This window comes from Lytechinus pictus, chromosome 4, assembly GCF_037042905.1.
Source record: "Lytechinus pictus isolate F3 Inbred chromosome 4, Lp3.0, whole genome shotgun sequence".
NCBI lineage: Eukaryota > Metazoa > Echinodermata > Echinoidea > Temnopleuroida > Toxopneustidae > Lytechinus > Lytechinus pictus.
The window spans coordinates 16,626,336-16,650,403 of NC_087248.1; the positions used below are offsets into that span (position 1 = coordinate 16,626,336).

Below are 24,068 nucleotides of genomic sequence, written 5' to 3' on the forward strand. Positions count from 1 at the left end.
AAGCCCTACATGATGACCTTTGATCTCTAAAATGGATTGACCATTGTTTCCTTTGATTGTAAGGGAAGCAGGTTCAAAGGTAGTCTGCAGGCACAGACCCTGATTGAAACTTTGATCAGCAAGTGTGTCTCCACACAAAGACTAGCACATACAAAACTTGCTGTTTTCAGTACACGAGGCATGAGTAGGCTGCACATTCAGACCCTTAACCCGAGTGAAGAGTTTGCACAGCAGACTAGGTCAAAGGTTTATGAGAATGGTCCACTGAAGAGCTTACAATCTATACTCCAGTACTTTACCTTCTCATTTTCTACAGATTCTGTTGAACATAATAAAGTTCCTGGAGGTCAGGTTCTGACCTGCTTCAAGATTCCAAAAGATAAACCAAAGTACACCCTCAGCCATATTCCATATCAAAGTCCTCCATTTCTTTCAGACCCAAATGTATTTTGATACAATTTGAATTGGCCAGTAGCCAGCCAAATCTTACAGATAATTAGGATTTGTTCACATTACAGTTAGCCTAGTCTTTACTTGCAAGAAATAGATGTGCCAAGTTAAATATGTGAAAATGTCCAATTTGCACTTGAGAACTGACAAGTAGAACTAAACATGAATAATAGACAATAGTAGGCAGAATCTATGCAAAAGCAAGTGAGGTATAAAAGGTGGAGATGAGAGAATGAAAAAAGGGTAATATGTGACAATGTAAACATCTGATAAAATAGATATATCAAAGATGATTTACCTTTTCGTTTTAGGGTTGAGAATTAACCTGCCAATCCACTATTTAGAGTTGATAAGAAAATAAATAAAAGATCATAAAAATACATTTTATTGTTTTTCTATTATCATTATCACCGTAAATAGTTGATAGAATAAAGTTAAACATTGAATCTAATGAGCATTCCAAACCTGTCATACAGTACACAAAGCATAAATTTTGAGAAACTTAATAAAATGATGGTTCTGTGTTTATTCACAAATGCATTTAAGGCATTATATAGCTTGACCTATACCCCTTTCTATCTCTATAAACATACAAAGGATGATAAGGTAGCCCCTCCCCCATCCCATCCAGACACAATTCAATAGATTTTTACAAATTTAATATATCAAATTGTCCAAGTAAAATTTACCTATTGCCTACCCTTTTACCTATCTTGCGATTTCAGTCCTTGTTATGTTAATTCCACTTTCTTGATAATTATTTATACTACGTATACTCTTCTAGACTCCCAAACTTACTGTGTTAGAAAGATGCAGTACAAATCTTAACAGGTTACCAGAAGCTCGAAGGGGGATGTTCTGAAGAGAAAATAAACCAATAAGTAAAATTTACAAAAGATATTCACATCATAACTTGAATTGTCAGAAATTGTAAACTCAAATGTGAGCCAAACCATAAATGGTAAGAGGCCTGACTTTGTACTAAAAATTGATAAAAGTTTGCTTCTTAACTTTTCCAAAGGGGGCCAAGGCCAAACCGTGGCTATTTAAATTTGATTGTCTGGACACACAACAAATACAGTATGTAAACAGTAACCAGAATAAGGAAAAGTACTATTGAGTCATGATGTTAATTGTTATTGTTATCTTCTCACTTTTGATATGACTAGCAAAAAAAATCACCATAAAGGGATGGTCCAGGCCGGAGATATTTATATATAAATAAATGGAGTAAAATTCACAGAGCAAATCAAATCGGATAACAAATAACGAAGTTATTGAATTTTAAATATTTTCATTATTCCGGTGAAACAGTTCTAGGCATGTCTTCATGATTATTCATTATGTGAACTGATGTCATATCCCTACTTGTTCTTTTGTATTTTATCATATGAAATTATTAGGTTTATTCAACATTTTTCTACCAAGAACTAAAACAATTGGATTAAAAACTGATTAGTGCATTATTTATTTATTGCTGCAACATATTTCATCATGATGGAGACTGGTCTGATGTAGTCTTGAGGATGCAATGATGATGACTTTTAAAATAATGATATATACTTCTTCATCATTGACGTCTTGACACTCTTCCAGTAGGCGCAGAAGAGAAGCACCAAAACAAAGATGGATTTCCCTAGGAAATCCATCTTTTAAGACATGTAAATGAATTTAAGTTTATGAATTTTATTGATTTCTACACCTTCCTACGCCTAATGCGTAAGAAGGTTTTAAAAATTTTCACTAGAAAAGTATAAAAATTAAGGTTTCTTACCAGACTGATGTCGCGTAGACCCCTCGATCCACATGTAAACGGTATGAGTAAACAACGCAAATACAATGGCGACGACCCTTGAACCGCTTATGTATTACGTACTTCCGTTACGCAATGCCGTTTTGAATAACAATTTATAGATAAAAAATATTATTTTACAAATATTAAAAAATTTTACGTAATTATAAAAAATTGACATAATATTGCTAATTATTTATAATCACGTAAAAAAATTTAATATTTGTAAAATAATATTTTTTTTCTATAAATTGTTATTCAAAACGGCATTGCGTATCGAAAGTACGTAATACATAAGCGGTTCAAGGGTCGTCGCCATCCATTGTATTTGCGTTGTTTACATGTGGATCGAGGGGTCTACGCGACATCAGTCTGGTAAGAAACCTTAATTATTTATACTTTTCTAGAGAAATTTTTTTAAACCTTCTTACGCATTAGGCGTAGGAAGGTGTAAAAATCAATAAAATTCATAAACTTAAATCCATCTTTGTTTTGGTGCTTCTCTTCTGCACCTACTGGAAGAGTGTCAAGACGTCAATGATGAAGAAGTATATATCATTATTTTCAAAGTCATTATCATTGCGTCCTCAAGACTAGGTCTGATCTGCATCATTTAAACATGGATGAAAAAAAACAAAAATCTGATTTCATGTAATAACATAAGAAAAAGGAAAGTGGGGATATGATCATCAGCCCACCTAATGAATATTCATGACGATGTGCATACATGTACAGTGTATATATTAATAATATTATGGAGACCGCAAGATTTTTCTATCTCATCAACCACTTCATTAAACTGTCTGATTTTTTCAGATCTTGATGAAAATAGTACAAAGTAGAAATCTACCAAATTTCATAGTAATCCATGAATCTATTTTTTAGTAATAATCAAATGAAATTCAGCCAAATGCTCCCGATAGGCTCTGTACTTTTTGTCACAACACACACACAGCTGAAACACACGACCACATCGCTCATTCAATGAACAAGGTACACAGAGTGCAGATATTTTGTGTGCAGTTTTGCATTGGGCTTTCTGGAGTAGTGGGGAAAGGGTATTTTGAAATCAATTCTGACACTTGATCCTAAAAGAAAGGTGAAAAATTAGTATTTCCATTGGATTTGCCTTTATCAATACTACAGAAACCAGTTGCTAGTTTACAAAAATATGGTACATTTATTCACAAGATATGAGACTTTAAGTTTGAACTGCCTTTATTATTGCCACATCAAAATTATGGTAGTATTAGTATACTAATACTAACCTCGCAATACGTGTGGGTGGGTAGTAACCAAATGTAAACTAAGGAGGTTATTTGGAGCTTTTTTTTTATTTGATACCAAATTCATCATATGGGCAATTCCATAGGTTGGTGGACATGAGCTCAATGTGTCTTTGTACATATAACCCATCTGAACCGTAACGTGAGTAACCACTTTATCTGCACCCCTCGTAAAAACCATGTGTTCTTTATTCTTTTAATTATATACAAATTAGTCTCCCTAATATACTTCTTTGAAATGGATATAATCAACTTTCATAAAAGCCTTGTATGAGGACACTTTTCACTTATGTCCACTTTTCATTTTTATGCATGTCCAAATCATGTAACATGAGTAACCGACACATTTCAAAGATTTGCCAGGAGCATAATGAAATTTCCCAAGTTTTGTTTTCATACAAAGGATAGTCAGACTGCGTACTATGTTGTGATAAAGAGATGTTTAGACTTTAGTTCCTATCAATAATAATGGAGTTACAGCTCCAACTGAGTCCAAGTATGAGTCAAGGTGTCTCCAAATGTAACGTGGGTAACCATGGAATATATATATCAGAAATGCGTTGAACTTGAACTTTGATTTTTCCCTCAAAACCATGACCATTTTGGCTGTGTGAATGCGATGAAAAGGGCGAAATTTTTTGCTCTGTGAGTGTGAGTGACTGTGTGCAGTCTTCACAAAATATTGATAAAATTTAAAATTCAATAACTTCGTTATTTGTTATCCGATTTTCATGAAATTTTCAGCATGTTGTTCTTTGTATACTCTATTTATTTAAAAATAAATATTTTCTGCCCGGACCATCCCTTTAAAATGGGATCACTGATGTGACAAAATGGACCGCTGCAGTCGCAATCATGCTAGGCCCAGGGCCAGGCCATTGTCATTACCATGGCCATGCCATGGCGCTGTGCAGGGCCTGCGCAACTCACTGTCTGTACTATGGCAGTGAGTCCAAACTTCGCGCGTGTCCATACTTCGCGGACGGTCATTATCTAAAAAAATAGCCAATATCCTTAAAATCTGACGTAATCAACGTGAAAAGCGACCTAAAATTACACTTTGGTGTAAGTTTCTTTAGGATGAGTTCAGTATTCATGAAAATATTGGCAAAAAATCAGCAAATTTGTCACCGTTAGCGCCCGTTTTAAAGAAATCTGATATTCTCAACAAGCATCACGATATCACCATTTTGCAAGCAGAAATCATCAAAAATGTGAGTTAAATGTGGTACTAACCGATTCTATAGCATTTTGCCATCAATCTGATGTAAATATTTCACTTTTTGAGCTTGAGCTTTTGTTTAAATGTCCACAAAAACTTTGGTCCGCGAAGTTAGGTCACACTTTTTCTGAACGCTTTTCCAGCACAGCGCGCATTCGCCGTTCGAAATAGAATTTTGAGATCGCGATACCGGCGAATCCCCTGGCTTGACCTACTTACTCGAGTACTTTACATTTTCGTCCATGATTTTATAGTTTACGATCTTGCCGTCAATGTGGTAACTATTTCTTGACTTAGTTTTGTATATATTATGAATATTTTGTGAAAACATTTTAGCCTGATGAATATTTTTGAAAAGTGCGCGAAGTTTGGACACCCCATCATTCATGTTAAATCTTAACTCAAATTGTTAGGTGCGCAGACTAACCTCGTACTAGTGTGAGTGGGGCCCACCATCATATACCCAGTGGTTGTGTCCGGACGGGTTGGGTGTCCGGACACATGACTTTTACTCTCAATTTTGAAAAGTTTACAAGCAATGTCTTTAATTCTTTTTAGCACAGAATATAAGAAAATATTATAAAGAACAAATATTGATGGTGAAAAAAAACTATTCAACCTATATTTTTGGTTTATTCCTGAGATAAAAACAAGGCTTCATTTCTGTTGTGTCCGGACACCCAACCCCCCATCCACTCATTCAATGAACAAGGTTATGATACAACCTTGTTCTCAGTTGTATCTCCATGTGTGGCAAAATAAGGATGGCAATGTTTGGCTTATTTTCTCTTTTTCTTTGGGACAAATGCTTGATTTTTTACACTGACAGTTTACAATACACCTATTTGTCATACAACTTGGTCCTTAAGTAAATTTGATTCTTTAAATTATTTTTTTCTTAATTAAAAATAGAGATAAAAAAATGAAAATTTTCTTGCCATATTATTTTCCACCAAAGGCAATAGAGGGCGTACACAAAAATATGTCCAAAATTAACGTTTTTGAGCGCTCTAGTGACGTGAATACAAAAATTATTCCCAAGTTTCTAATGAAAAATAAATTGCAACTGTATTGAAATTAGTAATTTTGGTCACAAAAGTGATACTTTAATCATTTTTTAAAGTGTGTGCTCTGTACAGCATTGGCATGCCATATAGTAGTCCAACCTGTAGATTCCCCACAGGCAGGGTGGTTGCAGTGAACAAGTGAATCAGGGACAACTCGGACCACGAGACAACTCGGACCGCGGGCCGAGTTGTCCCACCCATTACGAGATTTTTTTTTCACAAATTTGCGTCTATTTTTCCGTCATTTCGTAATTTCTTGTAAAGATTTTCTAGAGATATGGTCTGATGGTAATGTTCTTCACTTTCTATTGCTTTTTTTTTCGCTGAAATAAAAAAAAAGTGTAATTTTAGGCGTTTTTCGACAGCTCGCGAATCCCATAGGCGCGCGTGTATTAACTGTGTCGGTGCTCGGCTCGGCCCCGCTCAACAACTGACTTGATTTTGTGATCATTTCTCCTCAAGTTACCACTTTTATCGCAGAAGATGGACTTTCTTGTATTCCATTAACTCCATTTTCTCATCACAAGAATAAAATTTGGTGCATTTGCACGATTTTGTTAAAGTTTTTCACATTTTCTCTCTGGTCGCAAGAAGCGAACAACCGATGAACGGTCCGCTGCTCTTCATCGCAATTCTACGTAGCTCGGCCGCCTAAACTGGCGGGGTGGGATTCAGCCCGAATCCCCAATGGAAGTGGGCGTGCACAGTCAAAGAGCTGAGCTTGACTGAGTGAGAGAGTCGAGAGTGAACTAGAGCTTGAAGCTTGGCAGTGTCGTATAGGCTCTGCCTTTTTTTGTAAATATTTATATATATTTTATTATTTTTTCTATTTTTATTTTCCCTGGTGTAGAGCTTTAAGATAATAATTTAATATACTTCAATGTCTCTTTGACTGAGTGTGACTGTGGTGTGGATGTTTGAGTCGCACAAAAAATACTTTTACGAGGGTGGGGGCTCGGGGCGATTTCACTCCTGCCCCCGAAATGTGAAAAAATATTCGCAGTGTAGATGTGTAGGCATGCCGGGCTGAGGGTAGCCATAATAAATGTTTATTTGGGGGCTTAATTTTTAACTTCAAATTGATTATTTTTAGGCCTATTTTTTTTTTCATTTTATTTTATTTTTTTATATTGAGTTTCCCTGGTGTAGAGAGCTCAGTTTTAAGTTGCAATAATTAATATGCTTCAATTTCTTTGACTTTGAGTGTGACTGTGGTGTGGATGTTTGAGTCGCAAAAAAAATACTTTTACGTGGGTGCATGGGGCTCGGGGCGATTTCACTCCTGCCCCCGAAATGTGAAAAAATAAATATTCGGGGTGTAGCTGTGTGGGCATGCCGGGATGAGGGTAGCCATCAATAAAAAATGTTTTATTTGGGGGCTTAATTTGAAATTAAATTAAGTATTATTTTTTATTTTTTACAGGATTTAAAACAAAATGATGTAATTTATTGTGCCCCTTTCCATTCCTCGTTTTCCCTGATTTACTTTCTTTAATTTCATTTCTTGGTCTTAAGGGTGGATGTCAGGCTGCCGGGGTGGAATTCAGCCGGAATTGCCAATGGAAGTGGACGTACCTGCACAGTCGTGAGCTTGGAGACTGAAGCCTTGCCCTATACAGTTGTGAACATTTTTTTCAATCAAGTTTTAGGGCCACTCAGTGTTATTCCCATTTGAAATATAATCAGGGGCGGATCCAACATTTCCCTACAGGGCCAGGGGGGCATTTTGTATAGGAATTTTTTGACAAAAGGTCTTCACTGCCAAATCATAGTAATTTGTTTCCCCCAGGAAAAATTTGACAAGCAAAGAAAAAAAAAAGGTTCTCAGTTGCCTTTTGAGTACCTCTCAAGGGGGAGAGGCCGAATGTGCATCCCCCCCCCCCCTGATTCGCCACTGGAACTAATGTCCATTTCATTTAGTTTGTAATTTTTTACAGGAGGAAAGAATGGAGTAAGAAGTTTTGTGTTTTGTATTTTTACCAATTATTGTTTATTCAAAGTAAAACGTATTTAAGTTAGTATTGTTCCAAAATGCATCACTAATCTTAATTAACTTGTTTAAATTTAAAATGTAAGCCTGAATAATAATGAATTGTGAACTTTGAATAAATAGAAATATACATGTATATGTCATATTCTGTAAATTGTAATATTTTCAAATCATATTTTATCTCCATTATCTAATCATTGTCTCCCTTTCTCATTATGTTCATCACTCTTCAATTAAATTTATATTCTATTACTGGTATAAAAAAAGCCAACAATACTAAACACTGATACATCGATCAATAGAAAAAACAAAGAAAAAGAGGTAAAATACAAAGAAATGACAGGTACATGGAGGGCCCAGGCCGGGGGTAACAACAAATCATGCTTGTCTGCATGGGTATTAAAAACAGGAGAAGGGTGGTCAATACAATATTGCAAATAGAAACTATGAAGTGGGTTTTGTTTTTATCAAATAATATTTGCAGTTCCTTTGGAGTGATGTTGTTTTTGTTTTTCTTTAATAGAATATCACCCATTCTAGAAAACTGAACTTTGTATCTAACACTAAGTTGCCCTAGTGTTGTTTTCCAATCTACATTTTCTAGTTCCTGGTATCATGATTATGGATGTAATCATTTAAGGTGTACCAGTTTGAAAATTTTTGACTTTTTGTATATATTTACATAAGTCATGCAAGTTGCAGGTCACGTAGTTGATATTGTTGACACAAGCATTAGCTCTATGATCACCTTCTCAATGACTCTTAAGACAAGCTTCTGTAACAATAAAATTATTGTATTTACAAGATAATTTGAACAACTTGAACAAATTGTGGCAATATTATTTAATAAGTTATATATCAGTGATAATTGGGTACTCCAGGCAGAAAATTATATGATTTGAACAAAGAAAACATTAAAAATTTGATCAAAATCGGATAAGGAATAACAAAATTATCGCTGCATTTTAAAGAATGATTTGCATTATTCTGGTGAAACAGGTCTGGCGTGTCTTCATGGATATTCAATAAGCAAGCTTATGATGTCACATCCTCACTTTTATTATATGAAATTAGATTGATTAATTTTTAAACGTTAAATTCAATAACCCCGCTATTTGATGTCAGATTTTAATGAAATAAGCACTTTGATATGTGAATGTTACTATATCAAAGTGCTTATTTCATTAAATATTTTCATTAAATATTTTCATCCCGGAGCATCCCTTTAAATGATTTATTTATTATTTCTGTTTTCTCAAGAAAGAGTGGTCTCTTTAATAAAAAAAAAACTGAGTTAAGTAGAGAGCCCTGTAATGATACAACAAGTGGAACGTCACTGGCAGTCTCACCTGACACCTGCATTACACGATTCAATATAGCAGCAGTGCCCGGGAGCAGTGCTGACTTTGAAAACTACTATAAAATAGTTATTCAAAATTAGTTATTCAACAAATACCCCCACATGGCCAAAGTTCATTGACATTGAATGACCTTTGACCTTGGTCATGTGACCTGAAACTCGCTGCAGGATGTTCAGTGATACTTGATTAATCTTATGTCCAAGTTTCATGAACTATGTCCAAATACTTTCTAAGTTATGCTGTCATTTCAGAAACTTATTCGGTTAAGATTTGATATTGACGCTGCCGTCGGAAAAGCGGCGCCTATAGTCTCACTCTGCTGTCCAGGTGAGACAAAAATCATGATACAGTGATGAAAAATAAAGTAAAATAAATTTGATAAAAAAGAAAAACCACATGCTATATAAAAGAAATGAAATTCAAGATCATAAATTCGTCATTTTTATTGAATGAAGAATTTAATTTATTGATAATTGGAAAAAATATTACCCCTATTTTCTTTCAATATAACCAAAATACTTGTAGGGCCTAGTGTGATTTTCATCACATAACATGATTTAGAACAAAAATCAAGCCATATTTTTGGGTTATCATGTGGGACGGAATCTTCATGACTACATTCGTCGGACTGAATTTTCCTCTTAAATCCATCTCTGCCGGCTTTTCACCTTCCCTCCCCATCATCCTCATCCCTATCATCATCCCCATGGGCGGAAATCTGTCCCCAGGGGGGACCTGGGGCTGGAAAATTTGACAAGCATTAAAAAAAAGGTTATCGCCCAAAATGTAGGGTCATTTTATAACCCAAAAATAATTGACAAGAAAAAAAAGGGGGTTTTCAAAAATATAAGGTCATTAATTTAGTCCTAAATACATGTATTATTTCGATTGTGAATGATGTATTATTTTGTTCTCCATCAAACAAGAAGAAAAATAGTAGGGTGGACATTTGATATTGTGTCCCTTTACTATTTTTGGTAGGGGGACACGTCCCCCCCCCCTGGGATTTCCTCCCATAATCATCCCCATCCCTCACACCCTTGTCCCTCTCACCATCTCCATGCACCCCTCTCATCATCCCCATCCCTCTCATCAAGAGTCATCATCCCCATTCCTCTTATCATTGCCATCCCTCACCCCCTCGTCCCTCTCATCATCAAGGCCCATCCCTCATCATCGCCATCCCTCACATCCTCGTCCGTTTCATCATCCTCATCTCAATCTCTTTCATTACCTTCATCCCTCTCATCACCCCCCCCCCCCTCTCATTAAGAGTCATCAAAAATTATCATCCCTCTCATCATCACCATCTCTCACCTCCTCGCCCCTCTCACCATCTCCAAAACTCGGCTCTCTACACCAGGGAAACTCAATATAAAAAATAAAAATGAAATTGGCATGCCCACACAGATACACCTAGAACATTTTCACATTTCGGGGGCAGGAGTGAAATCGCCCCGAGCTCCATGCACCCACGTAAAAGTATTTTTTGTGCGACTCAAACATCCACACCACAGTCACACTCAAAGTCAAAGAAATTGAAGCATATTGATTATTACAACCTAAAACTCAGCTCTCTACACCAGGGACACTCAATATAAAAAAATAAAAAAAAATGAAAAAAAAAATGGGCCTAAAAATAATCAATTTGAAGTTAAAAATTAAGCCCCCAAATAAACATTTATTATTGATGGCTACACTCAGCCCGGCATGCCCACACATCTACACTGCGAATATTTTTTCACATTTCGGGGGCAGGAGTGAAATCGCCCCGAGCCCCCACCCTCGTAAAAGTATTTTTTGTGCGACTCAAACATCCACACCACAGTCACACTCAGTCAAAGAAATTGAAGTTTATTAAATTATTATCTTAAAGCTCTACACCAGGGAAAATAAAAATAGAAAAAATAAAAAAAAATATATAAATATTTACAAAAAAAAAAGGCAGAGCCTATACGACACTGCCAAGCTTCAAGCTCTAGAGTTCACTCTCGCACTCAGTCAAGCTCAGCTCTTTGACTGTGCACGCCCACTTCCATTGGGGATTCGGGCTGAATCCCACCCCGCCAATTTAGGCGGCCGAGCTACGTAGAATTGCGATGAAGAGCAGCGGACCGTTCATCGGTTGTTCGCTTCTTGCGACCAGAGAGAAAAGGTGAAAAACTTTAACAAAATCGTGCAAATACACCAAATTTTATTCTTGTGATGAGAAAATGGAGTTAATGGAATACAAGAAAGTCCATCTTCTGCGATAAAAGTGGTAACTTGAGGAGAAATGATCACAAAATCAAGTCAGTTGTTGAGCGGGGCCGAGCCGAGCACCGACACAGTTAATACACGCGCGCCTATGGGAATCGCGAGCTGTCGAAAAACGCCTAAAATTACACTTTTTTTTTATTTCAGCGAAAAAAAAGTAATAGAAAGTGAAGAACATTACCATCAGACCTTATCTCTAGAAAATCTTTACAAGAAATTTCGAAATGACGGAAAAATAGACGCAGATTTGTGAAAAAAAAATATCGTAATGGGTGGGACAACTCGGCCCGCGGTCCGAGATGTCCCGTGGTCCGAGTTGACCCGACCCCGAACAAGTGCCCCCATCCTACTACTAGCGAGTAGCGGTGCACTCTTCTGGCTCTGCTAGCTGCTGCTGGTCGGCTGAACCCCCGTGAACTAACAACCAACCTCCCGTTCAACTTGAACTTACCGCTCGAACCATGTTGTAATCGTAGCTCTCGGGTGTCAATCTTCGTCTTTTTATAAGCTTTCCTGGCTTTGTAGCTCTTTTTATAAAGAGCAACCAAATTACAAAAGCCCCAGAGAATATACCACATAGCGACGGCAAGTACCCCATGATTTTCCTCCGAATTTCTCACGTTATTCATCGACCACTAGTCTACCACTTTAAAATACTACCGTCGATCTGTCGCGAAATGACAACCTCTTTCCGGATTTTTCAGAAGCTTGATTAGTGATCTGAAGGCCTTGCTTGAGATCGCGGCGGCCGCGGAATAGAAACAGGGTGAAGTATGATATCTTTACATATCTTGTAAGATCTGTCCCAAAAATATAAATTTTGTATTAAAAAGGTGAAAATTCTTGCTTGCTCGTTCAGCTCTCTCGCAGTTGCTTTTTTAATGAATTTTATCCTTTAATGAATTTTTAATTATTTATCCATTTTTATCATTTAATGAATTTATTTTTTACCCACTAAATAATTTATCCTTTCTTGCCATGTCATGTCTATAATAATCTATTCTAATCATGTTTAGCCCTTAAAAATTTCAGACTTATCATGCCATTGAGCACTAATCTCCCCCTCCCCCAAACAAAAAACAAAAATTGTGTCAGTCGTCCCCCACCACCAACACTGTAATGGCAGTGTCAAACTCCCTCCCTCCCCCTCTTCCTCACCCCCCCCCCAAAAAAAAAATCTCTCTCCATGTCTCTCCCCTTCTCTCTCTCTGTCTTTCTCATCTATCTCTCTCAAACACTCCAGCTAATCTATCACAATGTATACAAAGCACATAATTCAATACTGAAAGCATAATTTAAATTTGATAGATTTATGTTAAAATATATTTTATATCACTGTAGAATTATTTAAACTAGGATGCTGTTATTATATAAATGTATATCCCTCTCATCATTAGAGTGATTGCACATTTTTGTTTTCTTTATTTGATTTTTATATCTTAAATAATAAGTACAGTATATTACCAAGACATTGCCATACATATGTGCTTTTATCTCCTAAATAGAGAAGGGTTACCAACTTCTCAGGCTATCTTTAATAATGGCACAAAATTCCCAAAGCCATCTTTAGTATTTCATGCACATATACTCTACTAAGATAATTTGAATAAATACAACTCTAAATTATACGAGTGAACTAAATATAAATTATGGATGAAAACTAAACCTTCAAATTGTCATACAGGAATACTTTATGTCTTACCTAATAAATCCAATTATTTTCAGGGTGTACAGGTATTCCCCAAAGAGATCACTTGTCAAATTAAGTTTGTTTACTCCAAGAAAGTACATGTGTTTCTAATTCATTCTTGGCTAGAAAATAAAAAGCCAATTTCTATTCATCTAATTATCAAGTTAACAGTGGGAGAAAATCCACACAACTGCTGTTTTTTTGTTTTTTCTATTTATTTGTTTATTAAAGCAGACATGTGCCAGCAGCCTTATACTTATAGTACCACCTTAAGTCCTTGAGTATTCAAATCAGGCCAGGTTTCTTATCCTACCCATAATGCAACATTCTGGGCAGTGTACAGTCTTGTAATATGGGCCCACTTGAATGATAACATGTTAATTCACTACTCAATGCATTCATGCCACTAGTATGAATACCATACCAATCTGAAGCAAAAAAATGTACTTTTCTCTTAAAACATTTTAGTTTCTCTTTACAAATAAAATTATAGACTACTTTATTCTCTGTATCAATTAATAGTCATTTCATCAAGACAAGCTACTTGTAACACAAAGTAATGAGAGACCATACAACTTACAACTGTACACAGTTGGTCGCTTGGCTTGGCGACCGGCTTGACTACCCCTTTAAAGTGCATCATCATTGACAACCCTACAAACTTTCCTGATCTCATCCAATGAGATACAGTTCAACTGAGAATCTTGGTGAACAATTCAACAGAGTTACATGTGGCATGTACAGGTATGCCAGGCTAGGGTTGGCCAAAGGTGGTGCCATGTCATTTTGATAAAAGTGCAAGATATCAATTTTTGTGTGTGTCAATTTAATACAAAGTCAAAGGTAACACATATCCCTCTCTTCATTTTTCTCCCTATTTTTCCCCTTTTATCCCTTTTATTAACTTTTGGAAATAACATACTCGTACATGTGCAAGTAAATCGGTAACATAATCATAAAGGTAAGAGATAATGTGGTCTAAAGTTAATTTCCTTAATCTATTTGCTCAAAAATGTTACTGTCAGAAGTATGTGAACATGTACTGCACAGAAAGGCACACTTGATAAAAACAAAACTAACTTTTACACATGTACATTGTAATCTGTTTAGTTTAGGTGTAGACATGTTTTTTTTAATGTAAAATGTTAAATGCTGTAACAGTTATGCATCCCTAAATAGCTCATGGGTTTCACAGTTTTCACGTATGTCCAGGATAATGTAGCCCCGATAGAGCATGTCCATATACACGGCATGTATATCTAACTATCCCACATGGTTAAAATGCATAGTTCATGAATCAGGAGAAACACACATGGCCAAGATTTTTTCATTACAATGTTGCCATCAATAATACAAGTTACCAAAACTATGTTCTGAGGGTTGCTTAAATTGAAGATATCAAGTGCTACACATATTAAGATCAAAAGGAAGACTTTTTAAAGCTGGTGACAAAGTGTAGGCTACGGTAAGATTAAGCTCAATTGTGAACCGTTTACAAAAGGTTTCAATCATCAAGACAATCATCATGTATGAAGCAGATGTCGGTCTTAAATTTGTCAATTCATGTTTAACCATAGTGAATAATATTTTGATATAATCAGTTATTTAAATATAATTTCATCTTAGTCTTTCCCTTGCTCTACCATCTTCTCTTGCGAAGAAAGCATTGGAGAGCCTTGTCATAAAGGCAGACATGCTCTGGAACAGTCTAGATGCCATCAATGCTACTTCATCTTCAACAACTGCTTCCTGACTCTCGTTTGAATTACTTCTGATAATGGATTCTCTCTGATCTATTTTAGAGTATTCATCCAAAACTTTGGCTATCTCCTTCTCAGGCTGGATGTGAACTTTTTGGAGTGTGATAATGGGAACAATCAGGTTAAAATCATTCACTCTTCTGTTGATTTGTTTAACTTTCTCACTGAACTCAAATTGTAGATCTGCCCATTTGCTTACATTGTAGTCATTCAGGGGTTCTGCACCAAGCTTCAGACGTTCATGCAAAAGGGCATTCTTGGCCTCAGTGAGCATGTTCCGTATGTCCTTTTCCAGTTGAATCCATTCAGGGGCATAACCATTGTTGACAAGAACCTCATTCAGGTTGTGTGTGGCAGCATCCACATAAGGGCAATAGGCCGTTTTGGGTGGCAGGGGTTTCCCCATACCTGGCAGATCATCAAACTCGCCTTTAGCCATGGAGTCCTGGATCAAATCCTCGACAAGCCTCTCAATGACATTTGTTGTTCTTATCTTCCTTGCAGCTTTCTTATCCTTCAACACCAAGCCTTTCTCATCGGTCACAGCAATCTTATACATTCTGTGAGTGCTTACGGCTTCCGATGCTTTCATAGCACGATATTTCTGATACTGCTTCTGTCGCTGACTGGGTGTGCCGAACCCTATTCCCTCATACTCCAGATACTGTCTATGTTGAGGAACTGTATGTTTGATGTCAAATTCACACTCATCATCATCATCATCATCCTGTGACAGTTCATCCTCTAATCCCTCCCGTCTACCTTGCTTTTCCATCTTTTCCACATGAAGGCAAATGGTGTTGTAGGCTTGCTGGATCTGGGTGAACTTGTTCCCATCGGCCTGTCTGCTTTTGCTATCAGGATGGTAGACCTTGGCAAGTTTGAAGTACGCCTCCTTGATCTCTACCATACTACTTTTCTCTGACACATTGAGAAGCTGGTAGCAGTCTTTAACATTCTTGCTGATCTTGTAGCCAAGGTAAGGAGAACTTGTGTGAAAAGAGCTGATCCCTGACCACATCTGATTCAGAAGCCTCCTCCTGTGACAATGCAGCAGAAGACCAGCCATCATGATATCATGTGTGGTCCATTCACTTTGTTCCTGCAAATGAAAGGGAAAATAGCTGAATAGTATCCTCTTTCTCTTATCAATATGAATTATCAATATTTTTAACATCATTTCCAAACTTCAATTTGTCCATGTTTTCAAATTCAACATTCATTTTTCACAGAGAAATAATGGGTCAGAATAAAATTAAAATCAATTAACACTATTCTACACATTTTCAAGATTGGAAATAAGTTGCAAGTTAATTAAAATTCACAACTGTCTGACCTTAGTACAGTTTTTGTTCCATTCAAGAACACAGTGTCATATATTCTGGGGTCCCACACACTTCCTACATGTATATACACGGCAGATTCTAAATCTAAATTCTAACTTCTAAGCTATTTGATAAGACTCAAAGTCAAACTCAACTTAAAGTAAGACAGTGAATGGGGGACACAGTCACAGACAACCCAAAAGAACATTCTTCAAGTGGAATGTGAATGACTTTCTTTTGCATGTTGAGACTGAGAGAAGCGACTCATCTTTTCTGTCGCTGTTGGTTTTTTGTATTTGCTTCGGTATTCTTTTTCTTTGAGTGGTACAATTCAAGTATTTCACCCTCCTTCATAATTTACAGTTACAGACGACATTGATATAGGCCTACTTAAAAAACTTTTGTAATCTGAGAGAAAAATATTATTAATATGGCAAGTCGTAAAACAACTACAAGTGTAGGGAGAGGAGCTTCGCGTAAGGGGAGTGTAAATTCAGATGTTCGTGGAGGAAAGGCAAAGAAAGATAATTACTCCGGTGGGAGCTGTAATCTGATAGTAATGGATGAAGATTCTGCTGTGGAATGTGAGGTTTGCAACTACTGGTTCCACTGTACTTGCCAAAATGTCTCTCCTAAACTTTATGAGATTATCCAGGAAGAAGCAGAAGTCATTCACTGGTATTGTAGAACATGTAATGCTACTTCTGCTATATGCTTAAAATTATGACTCAACTACAATCACAACAAGCAAGCCTACAGCAAGATATAGTTGGCTTGAAAAAAGACTTCTCAAATCATGAGCAAGAGTGCAAAGACAAGCATCAACAAATGTGTAAGAGGATAGATGATGTAAGAAATGATGTCACAGAGTCAAGTAAATCTGTCCAATCTGGTTCCACTAAAAAGGTCATGGAAAGATTAGAGAAGATGGAGAAGTCAGTATCACACAAGTTAGATGATTTTGAAGAAAGAGAAAGAAGGAAAAACAATCTTATCATCTACGGATTATCTGAGTCTGAAAATGCCAATCCTGAGGCAAGAAAAAAGGATGATGTTCAGCAGGTAAATTGTCTTTAGACAATCTCTTGGGGTGAAATCTTTTGAGATTCGTGCATTATATAGGCTTGGAAAAAAGTCAGAGCAGGTATGTCGTCCTCTGAAGGTCATAACGAGCACAGCTGACTCACGTGATGAAATCCTGCGTTGTTATAGAAGTGTTGATTCCCCCTTGGATAAATCAATTCAGATGTCAAGAGATCGCACTCAGAAAGAGATGAATACAGAGAACTTAGAAAGGAATTGAAAGAAAGAGAAAAGAATGGCGAGGAGAATCTTGTTATCAGAAATGGTAAAATTGTCTGACACAGGTTTCGTGACTCACAGGGAAAGGAGTAATGTTTATGCTGGAGTTACAGCAAGGACTAAATCGACGTTGAAACCTAGTGAACAGCTTAGCAATTCACCCTTTATTTCAACTACTCAAGTGCAAGGAAACTTGTCAAGTAATGAGTCATCCATAAATAGTAACTTGTTCATGAACACTACAGCAAATAATAATGTGAATTTCTCTTCAAGCAAATCCAAATGTGATTCTTCATTGAAATATTGTCCATTAAAGGTATATTACACTAACTGTGACTCTGTCATCAACAAGAGAGATGAGCTGCTTACGCAACTAGAATCAATGAAACCAGATATTGTAGCATTAACTGAAATTTATCCAAAAAATAAACAGTCAGAGATTCAACAAAGTGAATTACAACTTTCAGGATATCATTTGTTTATGTCCAGTGATGATCAGATTTCAAAAAGAGGAGTCGCTATTTATGCAAAAGATTCCCTGGCTTGTAGAAGTGTAGAATTGGACAACGGAGTGTTTGGAGAATCAGTTTGGATTAATGTGGAGTTGAATAGAAAAAAGCTTCTATTTGGATGTATCTATCGATCTCCCTCAAGTTCTACTGAAAATAATAATGAACTGTGTAATCTGATTGAGAAGGCTAGTCAAAGATCGCATATGTATGACCAATTGGTATTTGCAGGAGATTTTAACTATAGATACATAAATTAGGAGACTCATTCCATTTCAAATTGTAACGAGGACTGTCAAAGTTTCTAGACTGTATTGAGGATCTCTTCCTGTATCAGCATGTATCATCTCCGACGAGATATAGAGATGGGCAACTGCCCAGTACCCTCAACTTGGTTTTACGGATGAAGAGGAACTCGTACTCGATCTAAACTATGGGCCCCCGCTTGGGAAAAGTGATCATGTTTGTCTGCTACTGCAACTAGCTGTGCAGCCAAAGGAAATTGACAACGAAGTACCAGCGAGGAACTACTACCAAGGCAATTATGATAAGATGAGATCAGTTTTTAAAGTAAAGTTTAAAGTAAGACAGTGAATGGGGGACACAGTCACAGACAACCCAAAAGAACATTCTTCAAGTGGAATGTGAATGAAGTCATTCACGAGGAACTACTACCAAGGCAATTATGATAAGATGAGATCAGTTTTTAAAGTAAAGTTTAAAGTAAGACAGTGAATGGGGGACACAGTCACAGACAAGACAAGAAGATCTGACTTCTATACCAAATATTCAGAAGAAGACTCGGACAGAGCTGACAAAGATTGAATTCAGGGAACAAGACATAGAAGAGATACTGTCCAAGCTGGACATTAATAAGTCTCCTGGTCCAGATGGAATCAACTCTAGAGTATTAAGAGAAATTTATAAGGAGATAAGTACACCACTCAAGATAATCTTTACGAAGCTGATGGAGGAGGGTACTATTCCTGAGTCATGGAGTCAAGCTATTGTAATTCCTCTGTACAAGAAAGGAAAAAAGAGTGACCCATCCAATTATAGACCCGTTAGTCTAACATCAGTAACTTGTAAAGTCATGGAAAAGATTGTACGGAAAGTTTTCTTGCAACATTTAGAGGGAGAGGATCTTCTATGTGACAACCAACATGGATTCCGCAGTGGCAGATCCTGTACGACACAGTTGCTGGAAGTACTTGAGGATTGGACCAGGGACATCGATGACGGTCACTCAATTGATTGACTATCAAAAGGCTTTCGATAGTGTCCCCCACCAGCGTCTGATCTCCAAATTGAAAGCATACGGTATTGGTGGCCAACTGTTAAACTGGATCGAAGCCTATCTATCTGGTAGATCTCAGAAAGTATCTGTAAATGGAAAACTTTCCACTTCGCTTCGCTTACTAGTTACGCGAGCGTCGCGTAACGTTGGGGAAGTACAATAAGAAACAAGATGGCGGCGTAAACATCGGGCAAGTCTCTTCCGTCTTTTCACAATATTTTTTCATTTTTTTGATGAATTCTTGTTTTAGAAATAACAACGAGAGCGTAGAAATGTCGGAAATGAAGTTTTATCCCATGTACATGATTTAGAGCTAGATCTTTTAGAAGGAAAGTAGAAATCTCGGGGGTGAAAGTTTCAGGTTTTGGCTTCCATTGTGGGTCTAGTATGGGATAGAAGGCCTGGCTTCGTGTGAGAGTGACCTTACGTTAGTAAATGATTTTTACTCTCTAGAAGCCGCCTGGCTAGGCCCAGCCCACTTGTTCACTGAAACCACCCTGCCTGTGGGGAAACTACAGGTTGGACTATGGCATGCCAATGCTGTACAGAGCACACACTTTAAAAAATGATTAAAATATCAGTTTTGTGACCAAAATTACTAATTTCCATACAGTTGCAATTTATTTTTCATTAGTAACTTGGGAATGATTTTTGTATTCACTAGAGTGCTCAAAAACTTGAATTTTGGGCATATTTTTGTGCACGCCCTCTATTGGTGGAAAATAATATGGCAAGAAAATTTTCATTTTTTATCTCTATTTTTAATTAAGAAAAAAATAATTAAAAGAATCAAATTTACTTAAGGGCCAAGTTGTATGACCAATAGGTGTAATGGAAACTGTTGGTGTAAAAAAATCAAGCATTTGTCCCCCCCCCCAAAAAAAAATAGAGAAAATAAGCCAAACATTGCCATCCTTATTTTGCCACACATGGAGATGTACCGGTACTAGTAACTGAGAACAAGGTTATACACTAACATAACCTTGTTCATCATGTCATTGAATGAGTGGCCCAGCCCTGTCAGTGAGACCTTACTGTAACTTGTAAGTACTCTTAGTCTTACAGTCGTGACCCTTACCTCAAACCTGAATTATCTGCACCAAGACAAAGTTGCACATATAAACAAATTAAATGAAACAGCCGCCGCCACGCCTCGACGATAGCGGCCACTTCCCGCCGGCGCCGGATGGCCGGCTCGAGCTAGCCCGGGCCGGGCAGCCGGAGTAGAGTCAGCCAACAATAAGCTAGCCAACAGCAAGCCAGCCAACAGTTCCAGCCAACAATATTAGCTATCTAAGATAAATCAGATACAGGATTTTGCGCGCGCAAAATAGCACGCATTCTTGGACAAATCAAACAAACGGTGGGGTTTCCCTTCTTTCAATTTGTTTAAACAAACACGGGGCTAGTTCCCATGTCTTAGTAGCACTCCTGTTCAGGGGCGGCGGAGCGAAGTTGGAAGTGGGGGCACAGAAGAAAAGGGACATTTCCTACCTTGAAAATTGTATTGTTTAATGCAAGAAACGAAGCGAGCGAGCCTGAAAAAGCCAAACAAAAGCCCCCCCCAAAAAAAAAAAAAAAAAAAAAACCCAAAACAAAACAAAATGAAAAGAAGAAAAAAAAAAAAAAAAAAACCCACGATTTTCTGGTTATTAGGTAGCCCGCACCCCTATATAGGATGTTTCTTTGTATATGGAAGAGTAAATTAGAATGAATGTCTTCCTGATAAGGGCCATTTGGAAGACTGCTCCTGAAATATGTTTTGGGTGTGTGGAGGGGAGTTTCCCTTCTTTCAATTTGTAAAGAAAAACAACGGGCTAGTGCTTTAGTTTTAGTAGCCCACACCCCTATATATATACTCTATGTTTTTCGTATATTGAGGAGTAAATTTCAACTAAAAGTCCTCTTTATAAAATACAATTGGAAGATTGCTCCTAAAATATATTTTGGGTGTGTGCTGGGGGGTTTCCCTTCTTTCAGTTTGCAAAGAAAAACAACGGGCTAGTGCTTTAGTTCTAGTAGCCCACACCCCTATATACTCTATGTTTTTTCGTATATTGAGGAGTAAATTTCAACTAAAAGTCCTCTTTATAAAATACAATTGGAAGATTGCTCCTGAAATATATTTTGGGTGTGTGCAGGGGGGTTTCCCTTCTTTCAATTTGCAAAGAAAAACAACGGGCTAGTGCTTTAGTTTTAGTAGCCCACATCCCTATATACTCTATGTTTTTTCGTATATTGAGGAGTAAAATTCAACTAAAAGTCCTCTTTATAAAATACAATTGGAAGATTGCTCCTGAAATATATTTTGGGTGTGTGTAGGGGGGTTTCCCTTCTTTCAATTTGTAAAGAAAAACAACGGGCTAGTGCTTTAGTTCTAGTAGCCCACACCCCTATATACTCTATGTTTTTTCGTATATTGAGGAGTAAATTTCAACTAAAAGTCCTCTTTATAAAATACAATTGGAAGATTGCTCCTGAAATATATTTTGGGTGTGTGCAGGGAGGTTTCCCTTCTTTCAGTTTGTAAAGAAAAACAACGGGCTAGTGCTTTAGTTTTAGTAGCCCACACCCCTATATACTCTATGTTTTTTCGTATATTGAGGAGTAAAATTCAACTAAAAGTCCTCTTTATAAAATACAATTGGAAGATTGCTCCTGAAATATATTTTGGGTGTGTGTAGGGGGGTTTCCCTTCTTTCAATTTGCAAAGAAAAACAACGGGCTAGTGCTTTAGTTCTAGTAGCCCACACCCCTATATATATACTCTATGTTTTTCGTATATTGAGGAGTAAATTTCAACTAAAAGTCCTCTTTATAAAATACAATTGGAAGATTGCTCCTAAAATATATTTTGGGTGTGTGCTGGGGGGTTTCCCTTCTTTCAGTTTGCAAAGAAAAACAACGGGCTAGTGCTTTAGTTCTAGTAGCCCACACCCCTATATACTCTATGTTTTTTCGTATATTGAGGAGTAAATTTCAACTAAAAGTCCTCTTTATAAAATACAATTGGAAGATTGCTCCTGAAATATATTTTGGGTGTGTGCAGGGGGGTTTCCCTTCTTTCAGTTTGTAAAGAAAAACAACGGGCTAGTGCTTTAGTTTTAGTAGCCCACACCCCTATATACTCTATGTTTTTTCGTATATTGAGGAGTAAAATTCAACTAAAAGTTCTCTTTATAAAATAAAATTGGAAGATTGCTCCTGAAATATATTTTGGGTGTGTGTAGGGGGGTTTCCCTTCTTTCAATTTGTAAAGAAACACAAATGGCTAGTGCTTTAGTTTTAGTAGCCCACACCCCTATATACTCTATGTTTTTTCGTATATTGAGGAGTAAATTTCAACTAAAAGTCCTCTTTATAAAATACAATTGGAAGATTGCTCCTGAAATATATTTTGGGTGTGTGCAGGGGGGTTTCCCTTCTTTCAGTTTGTAAAGAAAAACAACGGGCTAGTGCTTTAGTTCTAGTAGCCCACACCCCTATATACTCTATGTTTTTTCGTATATTGAGGAGTAAAATTCAACTAAAAGTCCTATTTATAAAATACAATTGGAAGATTGCTCCTGAAATATATTTTGGGTGTGTGTAGGGGGGTTTCCCTTCTTTCAATTTGTAAAGAAAAACAACGGGCTAGTGCTTTAGTTTTAGTAGCCCACACCCCTATATACTCTATGTTTTTTCGTATATTGAGGAGTAAAATTCAACTAAAAGTCCTCTTTATAAAATACAATTGGAAGATTGCTCCTGAAATATATTTTGGGTGTGTGTAGGGGGGTTTCCCTTCTTTCAATTTGTAAAGAAAAACAACGGGCTAGTGCTTTAGTTTTAGTAGCCCACACCCCTTTATACTCTATGTTTTTTCGTATATTGAGGAGTAAATTTCAACTAAAAGTCCTCTTTATAAAATACAATTGGAAGATTGCTCCTGAAATATATTTTGGGTGTGTGCAGGGGGGTTTCCCTTCTTTCAATTTGCAAAGAAAAACAACGGGCTAGTGCTTTAGTTTTAGTAGCCCACATCCCTATATACTCTATGTTTTTTCGTATATTGAGGAGTAAAATTCAACTAAAAGTCCTCTTTATAAAATACAATTGGAAGATTGCTCCTGAAATATATTTTGGGTGTGTGTAGGGGGGTTTCCCTTCTTTCAATTTGTAAAGAAAAACAACGGGCTAGTGCTTTAGTTCTAGTAGCCCACACCCCTATATACTCTATGTTTTTTCGTATATTGAGGAGTAAATTTCAACTAAAAGTCCTCTTTATAAAATACAATTGGAAGATTGCTCCTGAAATATATTTTGGGTGTGTGCAGGGAGGTTTCCCTTCTTTCAGTTTGTAAAGAAAAACAACGGGCTAGTGCTTTAGTTTTAGTAGCCCACACCCCTATATACTCTATGTTTTTTCGTATATTGAGGAGTAAAATTCAACTAAAAGTCCTCTTTATAAAATACAATTGGAAGATTGCTCCTGAAATATATTTTGGGTGTGTGTAGGGGGGTTTCCCTTCTTTCAATTTGCAAAGAAAAACAACGGGCTAGTGCTTTAGTTCTAGTAGCCCACACCCCTATATATATACTCTATGTTTTTCGTATATTGAGGAGTAAATTTCAACTAAAAGTCCTCTTTATAAAATACAATTGGAAGATTGCTCCTAAAATATATTTTGGGTGTGTGCTGGGGGGTTTCCCTTCTTTCAGTTTGCAAAGAAAAACAACGGGCTAGTGCTTTAGTTCTAGTAGCCCACACCCCTATATACT

General features: G+C 36.8%; 2 protein-coding genes across 2 annotated transcripts in view; both read right to left on the reverse strand.

Moving 5' to 3' along the window:
* Positions 1-11,887, reverse strand: part of LOC129258927 (uncharacterized) — a 40,054-nt gene extending 28,167 nt beyond the window's left edge. Inside the window, exons 1-3 of the mRNA XM_064099017.1 lie at positions 11,876-11,887; positions 1,249-1,308; positions 749-786 (exon numbers count right to left, since the gene is read on the reverse strand). Of these exons, the coding sequence (XP_063955087.1) occupies positions 749-786; positions 1,249-1,308; positions 11,876-11,887 (110 nt within the window). The remainder of the gene's footprint in view (positions 1-748; positions 787-1,248; positions 1,309-11,875) is intronic.
* Positions 11,888-12,718: 831 nt separating this feature from the next.
* Positions 12,719-15,974, reverse strand: LOC129258379 (dnaJ homolog subfamily C member 28-like). Its single transcript, XM_064098513.1, has one exon. It carries the CDS (start codon positions 15,944-15,946, stop codon positions 14,732-14,734), a length of 1,215 nt encoding a protein of 404 aa, XP_063954583.1. The 5' UTR covers positions 15,947-15,974; the 3' UTR covers positions 12,719-14,731.
* Between the last annotated feature and the right edge of the window lie 8,094 nt (positions 15,975-24,068).

What these genes read in the sequence shown, in the direction of transcription:
- LOC129258379 (XM_064098513.1), bottom strand. Translation starts at nt 15,946, where the DNA reads ATGATGGCTGGTCTTCTGCTGCATTGTCACAGGAGGAGGCTTCTGAAT.